The sequence below is a fragment of the Coregonus clupeaformis genome, chromosome 29 (genome assembly GCF_020615455.1).
Source record: "Coregonus clupeaformis isolate EN_2021a chromosome 29, ASM2061545v1, whole genome shotgun sequence".
NCBI lineage: Eukaryota > Metazoa > Chordata > Actinopteri > Salmoniformes > Salmonidae > Coregonus > Coregonus clupeaformis.
The window spans coordinates 20,727,800-20,744,020 of record NC_059220.1 but is presented as its reverse complement, the minus strand read 5'-3'; the positions used below and the strand labels follow the sequence as shown (position 1 = coordinate 20,744,020).

Below are 16,221 nucleotides of genomic sequence, written 5' to 3'. Positions count from 1 at the left end.
CACTCTTGGCATTCTCAACCAGCTTCACCTGGAATGCTTTTCCAACAGTCTTGAAGGAGTTCCCACATATGCTGAGCACTTGTTGGCTGCTTTTCCTTAACTCTGCGGTCCGACTCATCCCAAACCATCTCAATTTGGTTGAGGTCAGGGGATTGTGGAAGCCAGGTCATCTGATGCAGCACTTCATCACTCTCCTTCTTGGTAAAATAGCCCTTACACAGCCTGGAGGTGTGTTGGGTCATTGTCCTTTTGAAAAACAAATGATAGTCCCACTAAGCCCAAACCAGATGGGATGGCGTATCACTGCAGAATGCTGTGGTAGCCATGCTGGTTAAGTGTGCCTTGAATTCTAAATAAATCACAGACAGTGTCACCAGCACACCATAACACCTTCTCCTCCATGCTTTACAGTGGGAAATACAAATGCAGATATCATCTGTTCACCCACACCGCGTCTCACAAAGACACAGCGGTTGGAACCAAAAATCTCAAATTTGGACTCCAGACCAAAGGACACATTATTGGTGTCCTTTAGTAGTGGTTTCTTTGCAGCAATTCGACCATGAAGGCCTGATTCACACAGTGCCCTCTGAACAGTTGATGTTGAGATGTGTCTGTTACTTAAACTCTGTGAAGCATTTATTTGGGCTGCAATTTCTGAGGCTGGTAAATCTAATGAACTTATCCTCTGCAGCAGAGGTAACTCTGGGTCTCCATTCCTGTGGCAGTCCTCATGACAGCCAGTTTCATCATAGCGCTTTATGGTTTCCAGATGCATTCCAGGTGACTACCTCATGAAGCTGGTTGAGAGAATGCCAAAAGTGTGCAAAGCTGTCATCAAGGCAAAGGGTGGCTACTTTGAAAAATATAAAATATATTTTGATTTGTTTAACACTTTTTTGGTTACTTCATGATTCCATATGTGTTATTTCATAGTTGTGATGTCTTCACTATTATTCTACAATGTAGACCCTTGAATGAGTAGGTGTTCTAAAACTTTTGACTGGTAGTGTACATATATAAAAGAAAAATGGAGTATAACAATGTGTGTATGTCTTGAAAGTAAGATACATTATTTACATTGAAAACACTAACTTTCATGAGATGAAATAAATAATATCAAAGACTAAAATGCTATTTTGGTCAATTTTCACAGCATGACAAACCATATACAACTCGTGATGACCAGATTATATACTGTAGTTATTAGTAATTCAGTGATTATTGCCAAACGCATTACTCTATACATCTATCATAATTCAATACATACTCTGTATTTTCTTAAAAAATGATTGTACAGCTTAAATACTTTCTAGATATTGTTTGACCCTTTTTGTTCATAGCTTTAACTCGTTGGCGACTTTGGAAGCAATGTTTTTAAAAGCGATGGATGAGCCTGATATCCTCTTGAATCTCACGCCATTGAGGGAGAGGCGGGGCAGTTTGCACACCTCCATCTCCCATTGGACAAGGTTCTCAGCATGTCCATCGCCATGGACACAGAGCAGCAGGAAACACTCTTGCTGTTCGTAGTCGCAGTTGTAGGCCTCGAGCACCTTGCTTATCTCCCGCATGATGTCACAAGGCTCCATGGAGCTGGTGGTCCTCATACTCCAAGTGAATCTGAGGGAGCGGGGTTTACTGTCTTTATTTTCCCCTTTCTGATCCCCAGGTACATGGCGACTGGTAGGAAGGAGATAAACAGAGAAAAAGTTTAATTCACTAAAGCTGTGCATTTTCCCAGAGATTTGGCATTTTCATATCTGTGTATGACGGAGTATTTACTTCAATCTGTTCTAAAGGGTCTTCCATTAATAGACAAAATAATGCAAGGTGTTGATCAAAGGGTCAATTAGCAAAGCATGCAATAAACAGATGGTCATGCAGGACACAAACGAAGCACCATGCACACTAGGAGAAGCACAACCACAGCAGGGCACAACACTCAATGAGGAAACCATAAGGATCTGAAATAACCACACCCTACGTCACATACAGAGACCACATCCATGGGGAAAAGGTGAGGCAAGGGTAAACCCTATGAATGGAGAACAGAGCTGCGACTGAAGTGATATCAAGCCTGTAGTCACAGGAATATCAGGCTGAGAAAGCAACAACCTACACCTCACCTTGAGCCCTCAAATCTCCCGTTTCTTTCAAACTCGGTTGAGACTCTGTGACAGTTGAGGGAGCAGAGCAAGATTAGAAGAAAAGAGAAAAAACACAAACTGTGGACTTCCGAAGAGAGTATTTTGCAATTTCAAGGACAACAGATAACACTGATATATACTGTGAATATATATTAACAGATATATAACATGTATATTATACTGAGTTATAAAAACAAGAAAGCCACCACCAAGTAACTATAACCTCATTATGGAAGTTTTGACATGAAACCTGCGCAGAAATCAGAGTATCAACGGAAAAAGAGAGCCTTTGCACTGGTCAAACTGATCAGTGTCGCTGGTGTTCACACTTTCTTGCTTCTTTAACACAAAATAAAAATGAGCGCAAAGGAACAAAAAAAGTGCTTCAACAGACGACAGAGCAAGGGGATACAGGAATGGAAATGTGTTGAATGACAGTATGACAGCTTGGGTATGCTTGGTGATGAGAAGAGATTCACCCAAATACGACAAAAACAAAATCATACAGTGGAACTACAGTCCACACACCCACACCCTTGCACGCACACGTTGTGTATTGAGCTGCGTTCGTAACCAAGTGGGAAGTGGGAATTTACCGCATACGACTGGAAAACATCCACTTCAATGGACCTTCAACTGGAGATTACTAGTGGGAAACTTGTCTACCATCCTGAGCTCACACTTCTCTCACATGCTGACCTATGACATCACCTTCTAAATAAATGACCTCGATAACAGCATTTTCGGCAATTAAATGCAACAAAACATTATTTATAAAAAGCAATCTATTAATATGTTTTTTTAACACTATCATTTGTTTACAAGCATGATAGCTGTACTTTTAGTTTATGGTTTACTCAGCTTGTTGGCCATTAGCCAATCAGCGTTTCTCAATTAGTTAAAATCATGTGAATGCATCAAACTGTCTACGACTTCACAACTGGTAAATTCCCACCTCCCACTTGATTACGAACGCAGCATTAGGGTCAGTGCATGCAGACTGGGGATATTGTGGGAGGACTCATGCGGTCTACTCTAGAGGTTGACAGACAGCAGGACAGCGGTACTCTAGTCCTATGTTTCTTCCCTCGACGTGACACTGGATATGTTTAAAGAAGAGGGGGTTTGGTTTAAAAGACAATCAGGCAACCAGGCAACCAGTCATAGGGCCATAGTAGACAGGGACTGCATACCAGGTCCATAGACCCTAATGAGTTTTGGGCTCCACACATGCAGACTAGCCTTGAAATGATTCTACAGGAGGGTAGAGGAAGGATATCAGCCTCTAGCCAGGGGGATGAGGGACACAAAAAGGTCTGAGACTGTATCTGGGACAGGGAGAGGTGCTGGGAGTGTGTCTGTCACATACACATATTGGAGAGAAGGGGAATGTTTCCTGTGTTGGGGTGTGTATAAGTTAGTTCTCTACACACAGAACTCTGACACACTAACTCTTGTGGGGTCATAAGGGTTGAAATGATCCCTTACTCTAGGTCTCCATCTGCGACTTCCTACAATTCTCTATATCTTCCGCTGCTGAATCTGGAAGAAAAGATGGATTCTGAAAAAAAGTGTATTTTTTTACGGATACATGAAAAGAGAGAAAGAAAGAAACTTGATGTACGACATGATCACAGGCCGATAATGCCAGGATGACAAGGAGGTAGAGGGAGGGGGAGAAGAGAAGAGGAGAGATGGGTGAACAGAAGACTTACTAAGAGTCTTTGCTCCCTGGGCAGAAGGGATGGCAGGCCCTGATTTGGCCGTCTGCCGTTTGGCCGGGTCAATACTGACCCTGAAGGGAGGAAGAGCAGTGAAAGGTCCAAGGTTAAAGGGCACAGAAAGGTCAGGGAGACATTGGCACACAGCAGTACAATAACGAGGAGAAGAGTGAAGGGAAGGCACAGAGAGACCAAAGCGCATTGCCTACTACTGAGACAAGAGACTTCCTGCTAAGACTTACTTCCCTATACTTAAACCAATCGTTTCCAAGATGTTGTTACTCTGTGCAGAAATAAGAATCAACAGAGAAAAGAAATGAGTGACAAGGACATGGTGAATGAAAAAATATGGAAGGGTTGCAAAAGGTGACAACTTCCTGAGATGTAGAACTCCTGGTAGCCACAAGATGTCAGTGTGTCACTACATCAGACTGAAGAACAAAAGGTTATGTCTGAAGAGGAGGTATGATGGGAGAGCTTTGCCTTTTGTCCCAGCTTTGTAAACAACATATCCTGAACTGCCAGACCATCTGATTGTAAATGTTTACAAATTGATGTATCAAGACATAAATCCCTCTGATCTTGCTCATCAGAACGCCTGGTTCACGAAAAGCATTTCACAACACTCTCGGTTCCCAACAAGTGCACACGACTCCACAAACCAATATTGCACAAACTGAAGTTCCCAAAGCCTTATGAACAATAACTCTTATCAGAATACTCTATATCCTGCGTCGCCACATCACAAAGCCGATCACATTCCTACAAGCCAGCACAGTTATTATAGGGAGCATTGGTCACAACTAATAACATACAGCAAAATCCAATGATGGACAGAGATCCAGACAAGTTAGAATAGACTAATATAATTTGTCTACCTTTCAAGCACAGACCTGTCTACATAAAACACACAAACTTACCTGGAACAACAGTTCAATACTGATCAAGCTTTACTTTGTGAAAAACAAATCAGAGTCAATAGCAACTATGTAAGCAGTCCCGTCCCCACCGCATGCAATGGAGATTGATTAGTGTCAAGCTTTCTGTTGGCTGTTGATGGATGTTTTAACTAACTGACAAATCGAGAGGGCAACACTGCCCTTACAATCTACCCCATCGTTAACTCTAGAAGCCTAAGACCAATCACAGTCACAAAGCATAGAGGTTCTAAGCAGTATGTTAGTCTGTCAGTTCTAGCTTGTCCTATTATTGGTTTTAGTTGATTAATTGCAAGTTTTAGTTGATTAATTGCAAGTTTTAGTTGATTAATTGAAGGTAAAAGGGGGTCCTACCTTTTGGTAAACCTAAATGACATGTTTCTACAACAGAATCAGGAAACACAAAGAAAGTGAAATGAGGCAAGAAACTGAAAGAAGATGATTGGTTGCAACTTGAAATAAGTGAACAGAAACAGGGTGGTTGGAATTGTGAGGAGGAGAAGGTTCAAATGACAGATGTTGATTTCTATTCCTATTGTCAGGTTAGTCTTGATCCACAAATTGTTGACAGCAGCCTGGCTGCCCGTCTGAGATGTGTATTCACTCTACTCAGTCTGGACAAAAACTCAAATTGGGTTTTCCCTGCTGGTTTACACTTGAGGTATGATTAATTTGATGTCTTTCTCAGGCTGGCACCCAGGCTACGTTATCAGTGCTTTTGGAACAATCTATTGTTAGTAGGACTGTGAATGTTCCACACAATGTGATTCATGATGCTAAAAAGCATGGCGTTCAAAGCCCACTCAGAAGGATAAAAAAAAAAAACATATAGCTAGATATAGTCATAGTATATTTTAGGGGCTTGGACTCATAGTTGACTTGAGTGGCATGGAGCTGTAGTTCCTGACACCTACCTGCGTGTGAGTTTGGAGGTGAGTTTAGAGAAGAGGTTGCTGGAGCCGCGGCTGCGGGTCTGGGAAAGGGGCGCTGCGTCGTGGGACAGGGTGGGTGAGGCTGGGGGCCCGTTGTAGGTGGCCGTGCGGCGCTCCCTCAGCTGGCCACTGTGGAAGGTGCTGCGGCTCGCCGTGCCTCGTGGGAAATGTAGTCTGTCCGGCGTGGTGGCGCTGGTGATGCTGTGGGTGGACGCCACGGGGTTCCGCTGGCCAGGAGACACGGCCACACTGCAGGGAGAACGGAGGGAGGAGATCAGACGGAGAAGACAGACAAACACCTGGCTGTACATACCAGTTCTATACATAGTATCACCAGCTGGGCCATTATCATACCACCAGAACCTTACCTTCAAGTCCTAAACTCCAAAATTACATCTAATCCGTGTCAATGTTCATTTAGAGTCATTCTAGTAGTTCACTATAGTGTGATATTGTTAAAGTGAGTTGGAGTCCTAATATCCAGATAGAACTAAACAAAGAGAGGAAAACTTGTTTGGTGAAACATGGAGTGACTGACACAGGTTTGGATAGTCGAGCCAGAGGTGTTTGGTGGAGCTGCCAGTGCCAGACCAGGATCAGGGCCAGACCATGGCCGGACCAGGGCCGGACCAGGGCTCCCAGGTCCAAGCAGAGGATGAAGGAGAGATTAGGGAACAGAGGTGTGTGTGTAATAAAGGGTGGGTCTGTCTCCTACAAGAGGTTAGAGAGAGGGAGAGATGTCGTCATCACAACGGTTAGAGATGGAGTCCATGAAAGGGATGGATGTGGATGTGGGAGCCTTTTCGTGGGTTAGAGAGGGCCTGAGACAGTGAGACGGGTCTACACGTGGGAGGTGAGAGGTCAGACAGACAGTTGGAGGCCCTGCCTGCTGTCTTACTTGGGCCTGTAGAAGTCCAGAGTGCAGTGGGAGTGGGGCAGCGTGGCCCAGCCTAAGTCTGAGTCTGAGGGGCAGGCATACAGAGGGTCAGAGGCCTGGTACCTCAGCTGGACCGAGGTGGATGAGCCAGTCAACACGGGGGCAAAGTTAGAGGACGGGATAATCATCACACAGGCATACATTTCGGTCATACTGGGACACGACCAGACCACGAAGAAACCAGAAAGATAAAAGAGGGGAAAAAAGGGGCCAAAAAAGTGATGGGGGGAAAGTAGATAGGAGCACAAAATGGAGGATATTTCTCCCCTGGAGGCCTGGGCTTGTTTTTCTTCAATAACTTATCTCAATAATAACAGTATTACTACACATAGTTCTCTCCTCTATGCCCTTGGGGGGAGGAACAGAGAAGGTGCCGTGTTGAATGCTGATGCCATGTGGAGGGTTCCTTTGAAAGGGGCCACTAGGGGTTTAGTTCAGGCAGCCAGGGAACACAGTAAAATTCTAGCCTGTTCCTTACCTGTTCTCCTTCCCATTGGGAATGACAGAGAGACAGTCCGTAACGTTCCTGTCGCTGCACACGTACGTGTTTCTCCTCGTCATCCCGTCAGAGCCAGTGTTATTCTGCAGGGTGGAACAGAAACGCTGATTCAGCACAAATCATCAAATTGGAATGGAGGTTTCATCCCCACTTCAAGTGTAAGAATATGTTATACAATTGATAATGGGATGGAATAGCAGACACTCACATTGGGAACGGTGGTAGCACCCTTCTTGCCATTGGGAATATCAGCCTTGTTGGGATTGTTGGCATTCCCCAGCAAGGGGCTGGAGGGGGGGACACTGCGCCCCCCGGGGGTGTAGGGTTTGCGGAGCTGCACCCCTCCCTCCTCTTTGATGTTGTTTTCGGCCGTGCTGGTCTGGCTCCTCTTAGGGTGTCCTGAACCTGGGGGAACGTTCTGACCCACTGGTGAAGAGAGAGAAGATGAGGAATAGAGGAAATGGTAGAAGAGATAGAAATAAACATTATTGACCTGCATAGAACTGAATATCTTTGGCTTCACGTTGGAGTTGAAAAGCATTTGTCAAAGATGAGAATTCCCTCTAAATGGTTGTTAATGACTGACTGATAGAGTGTCTCACCCTGGTCACTGTATCGTCTCTGTTTCTGGCTGGAGGAGATGCTCCGCTGGACTTTGAGGTGGGAGGGGGACTGGCCATTGAGGTCGCTGGTGGGCCGTGGCTTAGCCAGGGACAGGTTGCTGCTGGAGGTTGAAACACTGGGCTCCAGCTAGGGGTCAAAGGTCACAAACACACACATTAAAAATATTAGATACTAATGGATATACTAAGCACTAGACCAAAGACATCAACACCTATCCATAATGTTGCTCTGACCTCAGAAGACTTCCTCCCCAGCAGCAGGTAGGTGGCGGTGATCTCATCATACTTCATCTTGGCCAGAGACTCCTGGATCTCCTCTAGAGAGAAGCCCATCCCCACCATCACATCTGGTACAGCACAGAGACATGGGTTCAAATACACAGCCCTGGCCTCTACAACCACTGTCAACAACTTTCTTATTTTAAGGGACTTTTCATTTAATGGAATTGACCCCAATCCTGCAACCCAAAATAGCTGCCATAATACCAGAAAGGTCTTTATTCGCCAGTATCAGCAACCAATAGCAGCCCACATCCTTAGTGTGTTCTACATAGATATAAACAATTCATAAGCAAGTATGCACACTTGCTCCTCTGACTCATTTAAAGCAAACATGTATTACATCTTCCTATTCCACCATAACGACAAGAGCTTTTTCACCACTTATTAAATGTAGCAGCAACCTCATCATGCGAGTGAGTCAGCAATGCATTCTAGCTCAGGTGTTATCACCCGGCCCCCTCCTCCCTCTCGCCCCATCCGTCAGCAGAGGAGGACAGGTCATGCAAGCAGCACAGCGGGGGTGGAAGTGATCGGTTGGGAGGCAGTGGAAGATGGGGTGATTCCACCCCCACTGTGCTACTTGCATCACATTGAGAGGAGCATGCCAGGTGGGGAAGCTCCCAGAGCTGCAGTTCCATCATACATCAGCTCCCTCTATCTCCCCACTAGGCTATACAGTGCTCCCCAATCAATGTGTTCTGGCAGATCAGGCTTCACTAAACCCACTGAGGAGTCAGTGCTTCTCCACTGGGTGAACGGGATGAGGAACACCCTGAAACGTGATCTCTCTCCACTAGACCACAGAGCCCTCAGTGAAACATGTGCTCCATTTCATCTCTCCCTCCCGCCCGCTCTCTTTCTCTCTCTGCGCTAGGTGACTGGCAGCTCCCTCTAACCAACGTGCTCTGACAGAGATCCCAGCTGCTGTTATGCAATACCCCCACACTACAGAGGACATCTTTCAGCATGTACACCCTCTCTCCCCCTCCCTCTCCCCCTTAGTGCTTTTATCCAGGGCAAGATGTGGAGGCTCTCTCTGTCTCATGTGTCTCTCTCTCTCTCAGAGGCTCCTGCAGAAGCAGCGTTTATGCTGCGTTTCAACTTTTTATTTTCAAAACTGTAAAGTGCTTAAATACTGAGAGCGATTATGCTGCAGTGCTGCTGCCTACACACTTTAGAGTTTGTGAAGCTCAATAACAAGAGCAGTTTTCTCCTCTTAGTACCTATTCTCTTCTGATCTGTGATGTCCTGTTCTGGTTCTATGAAAGGCTTGAGCTCGTCCTCCTCCGATCCTGCGTTGATCCAGCGGTCTTTCATGATTTCCTGAAAAAATAAAAAAATAAATTGTCTTTATAATACAGGCCTGGGGCCTCTTAATACAGGGTATAAAGGGGGGGGGACTTAGTTGTGCTTTCTTAAATCCACTTAAAGCTTCACTTATTTCACCTCATTGAACTCAAATAACAAATGTAATTGTGGTTTCCTTGAAAAATATAGATTTTGATTCGAATCGACGCTTCACTGTTTGAAAGCTGAATCGCCATAAAGTCAGTCTAATCTAATTCACAAACAAACTCACCAATCAATCGGAACATCTTGTACAATGGGTTTAATAAGATAATGATAATAGGAAATGTACAACCACGAGCCCGATATCTGTTCTAAATGACATCTTTCAATGCAGGGCTGTATCTAATCTGAACTTCTAATGTCAAGAGAGATGAGGATGGATGTGAGCACACATTATGTGATCACATAGAAACCAAGACATCTCTGTGCTGTGCCTGCATTTCTCTCTGCCTAAAACTCAGAAAACAAGGAAGATAAAAACAAGAGTGATCATGAATTATGGATTGTGCCAACAGAGAAGAGAGAAGGGAGAATATGTAATCAGCACAAAAAGAGAGTGGTGGCCGGGCCAAGCAGATGCCGGGCCAAGGAACGGAGAGGTGGATGGACGGAGAGATGGCAGGTGGATGGATATATAGCAGGCGGATGGAGAGAATGCTCTGGAGTGCCGTCATGCCATGGCAGAGAGAATAAAGTGTTGAATATTTACGTTTTCGCTGTCCTCCCTCACCTCGAGAGTCCCCCGCTTGGCCGGGTTGAGCACCAGGAAGCGCTTGAGGAGGTTCTCGCAGTCTGTGGACATGTAGAAGGGGATACGATATTTTCCCCTCAGAACCCTCTCCCTAAGCTCCTACAGAGAGACGGACAGGGAGAAAGAGTGAGTAAGACAGGGAGTGAGGACATCTTATCTCAAGTTTTACCCATATGTTTCACTGACTATGAATCTCCCACAGACAAAGGAACTGAGTATGGAAGTATTTTTATGAGTCTTTCTACATACCTTGAGGTTCTGCCCGTCGAAGGGCAGAGAGCCGCTGACCAGTGTGTAGAGGATGACCCCCAGGCTCCAGACGTCCACCTCGGGCCCATCGTACTTCTTCCCCTGGAACAGCTCCGGGGCGGCGTAGGGTGGGGAGCCACAGAACGTGTCCAGCTTGTTCCCCATGGTGAACTCATTACTGAAGCCAAAGTCTGCTATCTTAATGTTCATGTCTGCATCCAGCAGCAGGTTCTCTGCCTAGAGACACAGGAGGGGAAGGGAGAGAAGAATGGAGGGATGAGGTGAGAGATAGCTGGGACGTCAGATTGAGAGATAGAGGTAACAGACCACCTGGGTCACAGGTAAAAGCATGACAAATTTGAATAACCCACAAAGATCCATGATGACAGTCGAGTTCCAATTAGAGGTAGTGATGTCAAAGGCAAAAAAATATCTACTGATCCCTCTACAGAAAACCCCCTCACAAAACAAAGTGCTCTACAAGTCAAAGTTAGTGTCATGTTTAAAGTTTAACTGTGTTTCCCTCTTTCTCCAGTGGCACAAACACACAGGGTGATGGCTGCTCTCTGCTCTTACATCTCTGTCCTCATGGATCATTCATGAAGCTCTAGAAAGGAAACGCAGTATGGACACGCTGCTGCCGGTAAGGAGATGGGAGCTCTGAACAGAGCAACTCCCACTGAGGTCGACCCCCTCACGCTATCCGAGATAAAAATACAGGAGCATCAATATTTATTCTACATGTGGCAGCATAACGGAGGCTGGCTAAATGGAATGGCATTTTAAGTGAGTATGTGGTGCAATAGAAAACATGTGAGCAGGTAAAAGCCCCGCCTCTGGCCACCTGAGTTCATCCTCCCCCCCACACACACCCCTCCCCCACCCTCACTGGGTCCTTACCTTCAGGTCTCTATGAACAATGTGCTTCTGGTGGCAGTACTGCACAGCAGAAACGATCTACAGAGAAACACACATACAGAGTGATACAGTTACAGTCTTCCACCTGGCACAGTTTTCACAACCCCCCTGGGTGAAGGATGTGGAGAGGACATGTGGTGTACAACCCCCCCTAGGTGAAGGATGTGGTGAGGACATGTGGTGTACAACCCCCCCTAGGTGAAGGATGTGGTGAGGACATGTGGTGTACAACCCCCCTGGGTGAAGGATGTGGAGAGGACATGTGGTGTACAACCCCCCCTAGGTGAAGGATGTGGTGAGGACATGTGGTGTACAACCTCCCCTAGGTGAAGGATGTGGTGAGGACATGTGGTGTACAACCCCCCCTAGGTGAAGGATGTGGTGAGGACATGTGGTGTCGAGTGAGAAGACAGACACAGCTAGAGAGAGACAGTGTCTCAGAAACAGAGTGTAGACATGAAGCTTAGAGAAAACTGGGTCTCCTCTTCCTGTGTGAGCATCTGCTCTAAGTTTATCCGTGTATTAGAGCTCCCAATGAAACTCTGCAGTAAGATGAACCTGCAGTCAGACCAGGGAAGTAGTTAGCTATAGCCTCGACATTGCTGAGTGTGCCTGACTATCCTCCTACTGCAGAGAGCTGTGCGTAGGCAGCACATCCCCAGTGTGTCACTGTCAGTGGGAGAGAGATAAGAAATGAGGGGAGCTCTGTGTTTTGTCACTTCTCATAACTTAACAGTGACAGCAGTCAATCCTGGGTGGGTCAGGACACTGACTAGTGACGAATCGCCAGGCAGACAGGCAGGCAGGCAGGGTGAGAATCCAGCACACTGCGGGTAAAGTCCTGTACCTACCTGTCTAAATTTAGCCCTGGCCTCTTTTTCCTTCATCCTTCCGTGTGCAACAAGGTAGTCGAAGACCTCTCCTGCAAGAGAAAGAAGACAACAGTAAGAGGCTGAAATTAAAGGCTGTGTATTTCAAAGGGAAAACGGTATGAAAACATCAACACTTTGTACATCGAATAAGGTCAAGGTTTAGAGCAGGGCTGTTCAATTCCGGTTCTGGAGGGCCGAAATACTTCAGTTTCTTGTTTCTACCTGGTAGTTAATTACACACACCTGGTGTCCCAAGTCTGAATTAGACCCTTATTAGAAGGAGAGGATGAAAACCAGAAGTGTTACGGCCCTCCAGGACCGACATTGAACAGCCCTGGTTTAGAGAATAATCAAAACCAAATCAATAACTATTTGAAACACAGTATGAGGAGCATGTGAACCTAACTGTTCCTCACGCCTACAGAGAGACACAGAACTCTAATTCCTTTACTGTAGCTCTGTCCTGAAGGCACAAGCTTCCGAGTATGGCTGCAACATCAGACGGTTTCTTCAGCCCACGCATCTGTGTGTTGTGTTCCCTCATACCCGTCCATGCTAAAATGTGACACAGCTCTCTCGTGTGCTAACAGCAGCTGAGAGGTTAGGAGGTGAGAAGGGGGGGTCCAGCATTAACACAACTTGCCCCATAAACCTTTTGTTCTGCATCCTCGAAACCCTCCCACACACACTCAGTGTTGATCTTCGGTGGCAACAAGTGAGTGTGTGAGTGTGTGCGAGCGAGCTTGTAGGCCCATGTGCGCAAAAGAGAGTCACCAGTGACCTCCAACTCTGCTCTAAATGCAGGATGTGTGAACACACATTTTAGATTTCCTAAAAGTAGGTTGGCAATGGCCACTGTTGCAATGTTCTGAATATGATATGTTTCCTGTAGGGCTGACCCCATTTAGTCGACTGGTCGATTGTTTGGTCAATAGGCTGTTGGTTGACTGAGATTTCATTAGTCGAGCAGTAGCAAAAAATATAAATAAATTCATGGTGTACAAGACACTTGTTTGATTGGTGCCTGTCTGAGTGGACTAATCCATTGTGGAGGCCGTGGGGATGGCAATTGTATATGGTTATATTATGTAGGAACAATGGTGCAACAATATATTATTTTATAACAGATGAGCTTTCTCCCGCGTTGGATAGCGGTCACTGTGCGCGGTTCTGAAACACATCAGTGCGCTGTTGAATTGGTGCCTTTTCCTAGACCATGTTGCTATATGCATAATAGCAAAGTTAACCAACATATTGCTGTTGAGAACAATGCTGTGGAGGCAGCTTCGGAGTAAGGAGATGAGAAAACAGCCTTTTCCTTAATTGTCTAAGAAAAGTGAGGAGAGAGGAAACCCCAACTTAATTAGGTCTATAATCAATAGCCTAACTGTTAAATGTGTCTGGCTTTCTAAATCATCCATATATATCTACAGAAATAAGACAGATCCTGCTTGAGTGTTTGTTTATCCGACATGTTGTGGTTGGTGCTCACGAAGGCTTGGTGCTCATGGAATCAGTAGGCTATTAAACAATTTCACAAATTTGGCTGTTTGCTATGCTGTAATAAAGGCTTTACACAGTTTTTCGTTAGAATAGCCTCTCTGGTATTATTTATAAATGTATTTAGTGTTGTTTACACTGTTCCAAATTGTCAGAAAATGTGTATTTATAATAACCCTCCTTTTTCTTGATCTCCTTATTGTTATTACTGTTATATTATCATTATTATAATTATAAGTAATGTAATTATCATTAGTAGGCTTAGTATAGCAGCCTTGTATAACCACCATCGAGCTGTAGGCCTAAGAGCTTATCCTGTTTATTCTTAATACCGTAACTTACTTAGGCCTATATTTCAATACATATATAAGCTACAGTACTGCATCAATCAATCATTCATTCATGTCATCACATAGCATACGAGTCACTCATGATTTGAAATGCAATCAAGCATTTTAGTTTTAAAAATAACAAAGTGATCCTTGAATAATTAGCGTAAACAATAAATAAACCATTCAATTTTGGAAATTGCATTCATGAATGAATGCGACTGGTTTTAGTCTTTGCTGTTATAAAGGCTTTACAACAAAAAAAACATACAGACTCTCTGGTATGCTCATAATTTATTTAGTTTTGTTTACATTGTTCCAAACGGTGAGAGAAATTATACTGTAATCTAACAGCACCTGTTTGGCACACATAATATGCACGCAGCGCTTGCTCCTTACCTTATTTTTCTTGATTTCCAGTATTTTCCACAACTAGTCAAATTTATTCCCCACATCTGACTTCCGCTTTACCTCCTGAGCAACCTGTAAACATTCCCCGTTTCTAGTTTATTTGTCATGTCCTTTGCATCCATTTTGCTGTCACATGTGTTACGGTGTTTGGAATTTGTTATAATTAATTTATTGATGTGATTATGATATGCTATAGATCAGGCCCTATTGGTTATGTGCATGCGATGCATACATGTGTCACGTAAAGAGAGCAAGGGTTGAGGGAATAGAGAGTTTTTCCTAAACAAATGAGGGATTTCAGTAACAGAACCTTTCAGTCAGAAATGGCTGTAATTATGTTGCAGCTTCAGCAACACGGACAGCGCGATAAACGCTTTGGTGGTCGATGCAGCAGGGAGGCGAGAGAGACAACAGGTGCTAGTCACACAGTCACTCGCTGTCATTTTTTAAAACTCAAGTCTGAGCCCGGCCCTGCACAATCAAATCAATTGCGGTCGGACTCCCACCAGTCATTAGTGTGTCTTAATTATTTAATCAAACAGTGCGCTTAAAGCATCAGACAAGCTCACTGCATATAGTTGATTTGATTAAAACACATAGGATGTGTCTATATATGGAAAAATACACGTTTTATCAATTGGTCGAAAGAACAGATGACTCTCGGTCGACCAATATCTTTTTTTAGTCGGGGACAGCCCTAGTTTCCCGTATGGCTCTTCACCAAGCCCTATGCCATCACAGCAGTTATGAGGGCTGAGAAGCCAAGGCATAACATACTACTCACCTCCACTGGCATACTCCATCACCAGGTACAGCGTCCTCTCTGTCTCGATCACTTCAAACAGCTTGACTGAGGGGAAAAGAGAAAGATTTGTCTTTGAATTCAGGCCCACACTCAATATCAATTATGAATTGCATCTTTCTGGCTCAACTTTGTAAAAATGCTTGTCCTGGATAGCTGGGCAAGATGGTTCTAGGGAGTTTCTGTTCCTCAGTATCAAGAGCAAGCTGTCGTAGCTTAGAGCAAGGAATCCAGTTCACAAGAATTCAGATTTTCTACTGCTAAAAGCCTTGAGGAGCCTGAGGAAACTGAAGAAATGTATTTCTCATTTCCTTTGATCACTCCTCCAACTAATCTCCCCACTTCCTCATCTTAGAACGGTGTGTGTGTGTGTGTGTGTGTGTGTTGGTGCATGCGTTCCTGTGTGTGTAACCCAGTCGTACACTCTCACACCTACCATATCTCACATGTGGACATATTATACAGGGCACTCATGCTTATTTGGTATATAGTGTAAAATCAGCGTCCCTGCAGTGTTTTCAGTGAGCTGTTCTAACAGTCTCTGGATGATGAGTGGCTGAGAGCTCCATGGCTATATATAGTGGAGGTGGGATGAAGAAGAGGCTTGCTCTCTCTCTCTCGCTCTTTTAAATGGTTATCATTGTGCATTTAATTATAATCACATTTGAGCAGAGGAAATCATGACATGCGTGGGGTACAAAATGAAACGCAATTAATAGAGAATCCTGTCTCCTTCACCAGCTGTAACTCAAGTGTGTGGTGTATGGTGGTGTGTGGTGTATGGTGGTGTGTGGTGTATGGTGGTGTGTGGTGTATGGAGGTGTGTGTGTGTTCTGCTTACCTATATTTGGGTGGTTTAAAATCTTCATAATTCTTACTTCTCTGAAGAGCTGCAGGGAGAGAAAATAAATTAATAAATATTTCAGTGTTGGACTGGATGTGTCAGAGAAGAGAGAC

At 44.6% G+C, this 16,221-nt stretch overlaps 1 protein-coding gene across 12 annotated transcripts in view; it reads right to left on the bottom strand.

Moving 5' to 3' along the window:
- Nucleotides 1-949: 949 nt before the first annotated feature.
- Nucleotides 950-16,221, bottom strand: part of LOC121544821 (MAP/microtubule affinity-regulating kinase 3) — a 28,034-nt gene continuing 12,762 nt past the window's right edge. For 2 of the 12 annotated variants that reach the window (XM_041854989.1, XM_041854992.1), the window contains 15 exons: nt 16,106-16,154; nt 15,247-15,312; nt 12,202-12,272; nt 11,333-11,389; nt 10,433-10,669; nt 10,142-10,282; nt 9,306-9,405; nt 8,035-8,147; nt 7,780-7,927; nt 7,386-7,603; nt 7,157-7,260; nt 5,724-5,990; nt 5,164-5,190; nt 2,130-2,174; nt 950-1,683 (listed from right to left, as the gene is read on the bottom strand). In XM_041854989.1, the coding sequence (XP_041710923.1) occupies nt 1,338-1,683; nt 2,130-2,174; nt 5,164-5,190; nt 5,724-5,990; nt 7,157-7,260; nt 7,386-7,603; nt 7,780-7,927; nt 8,035-8,147; nt 9,306-9,405; nt 10,142-10,282; nt 10,433-10,669; nt 11,333-11,389; nt 12,202-12,272; nt 15,247-15,312; nt 16,106-16,154 (1,989 nt within the window). In that variant the 3' untranslated portion in view covers nt 950-1,337. Of the gene's footprint in view, nt 1,684-2,129; nt 2,175-3,638; nt 3,712-3,865; nt 3,946-5,163; nt 5,191-5,723; nt 5,991-7,156; nt 7,261-7,385; nt 7,604-7,779; nt 7,928-8,034; nt 8,148-9,305; nt 9,406-10,141; nt 10,283-10,432; nt 10,670-11,332; nt 11,390-12,201; nt 12,273-15,246; nt 15,313-16,105; nt 16,155-16,221 lie in introns of all 12 variants that reach the window. The other 10 variants (XR_005996158.2, XM_041854999.2, XM_041854993.1 and 7 more) reach the window with 10 other exon arrangements.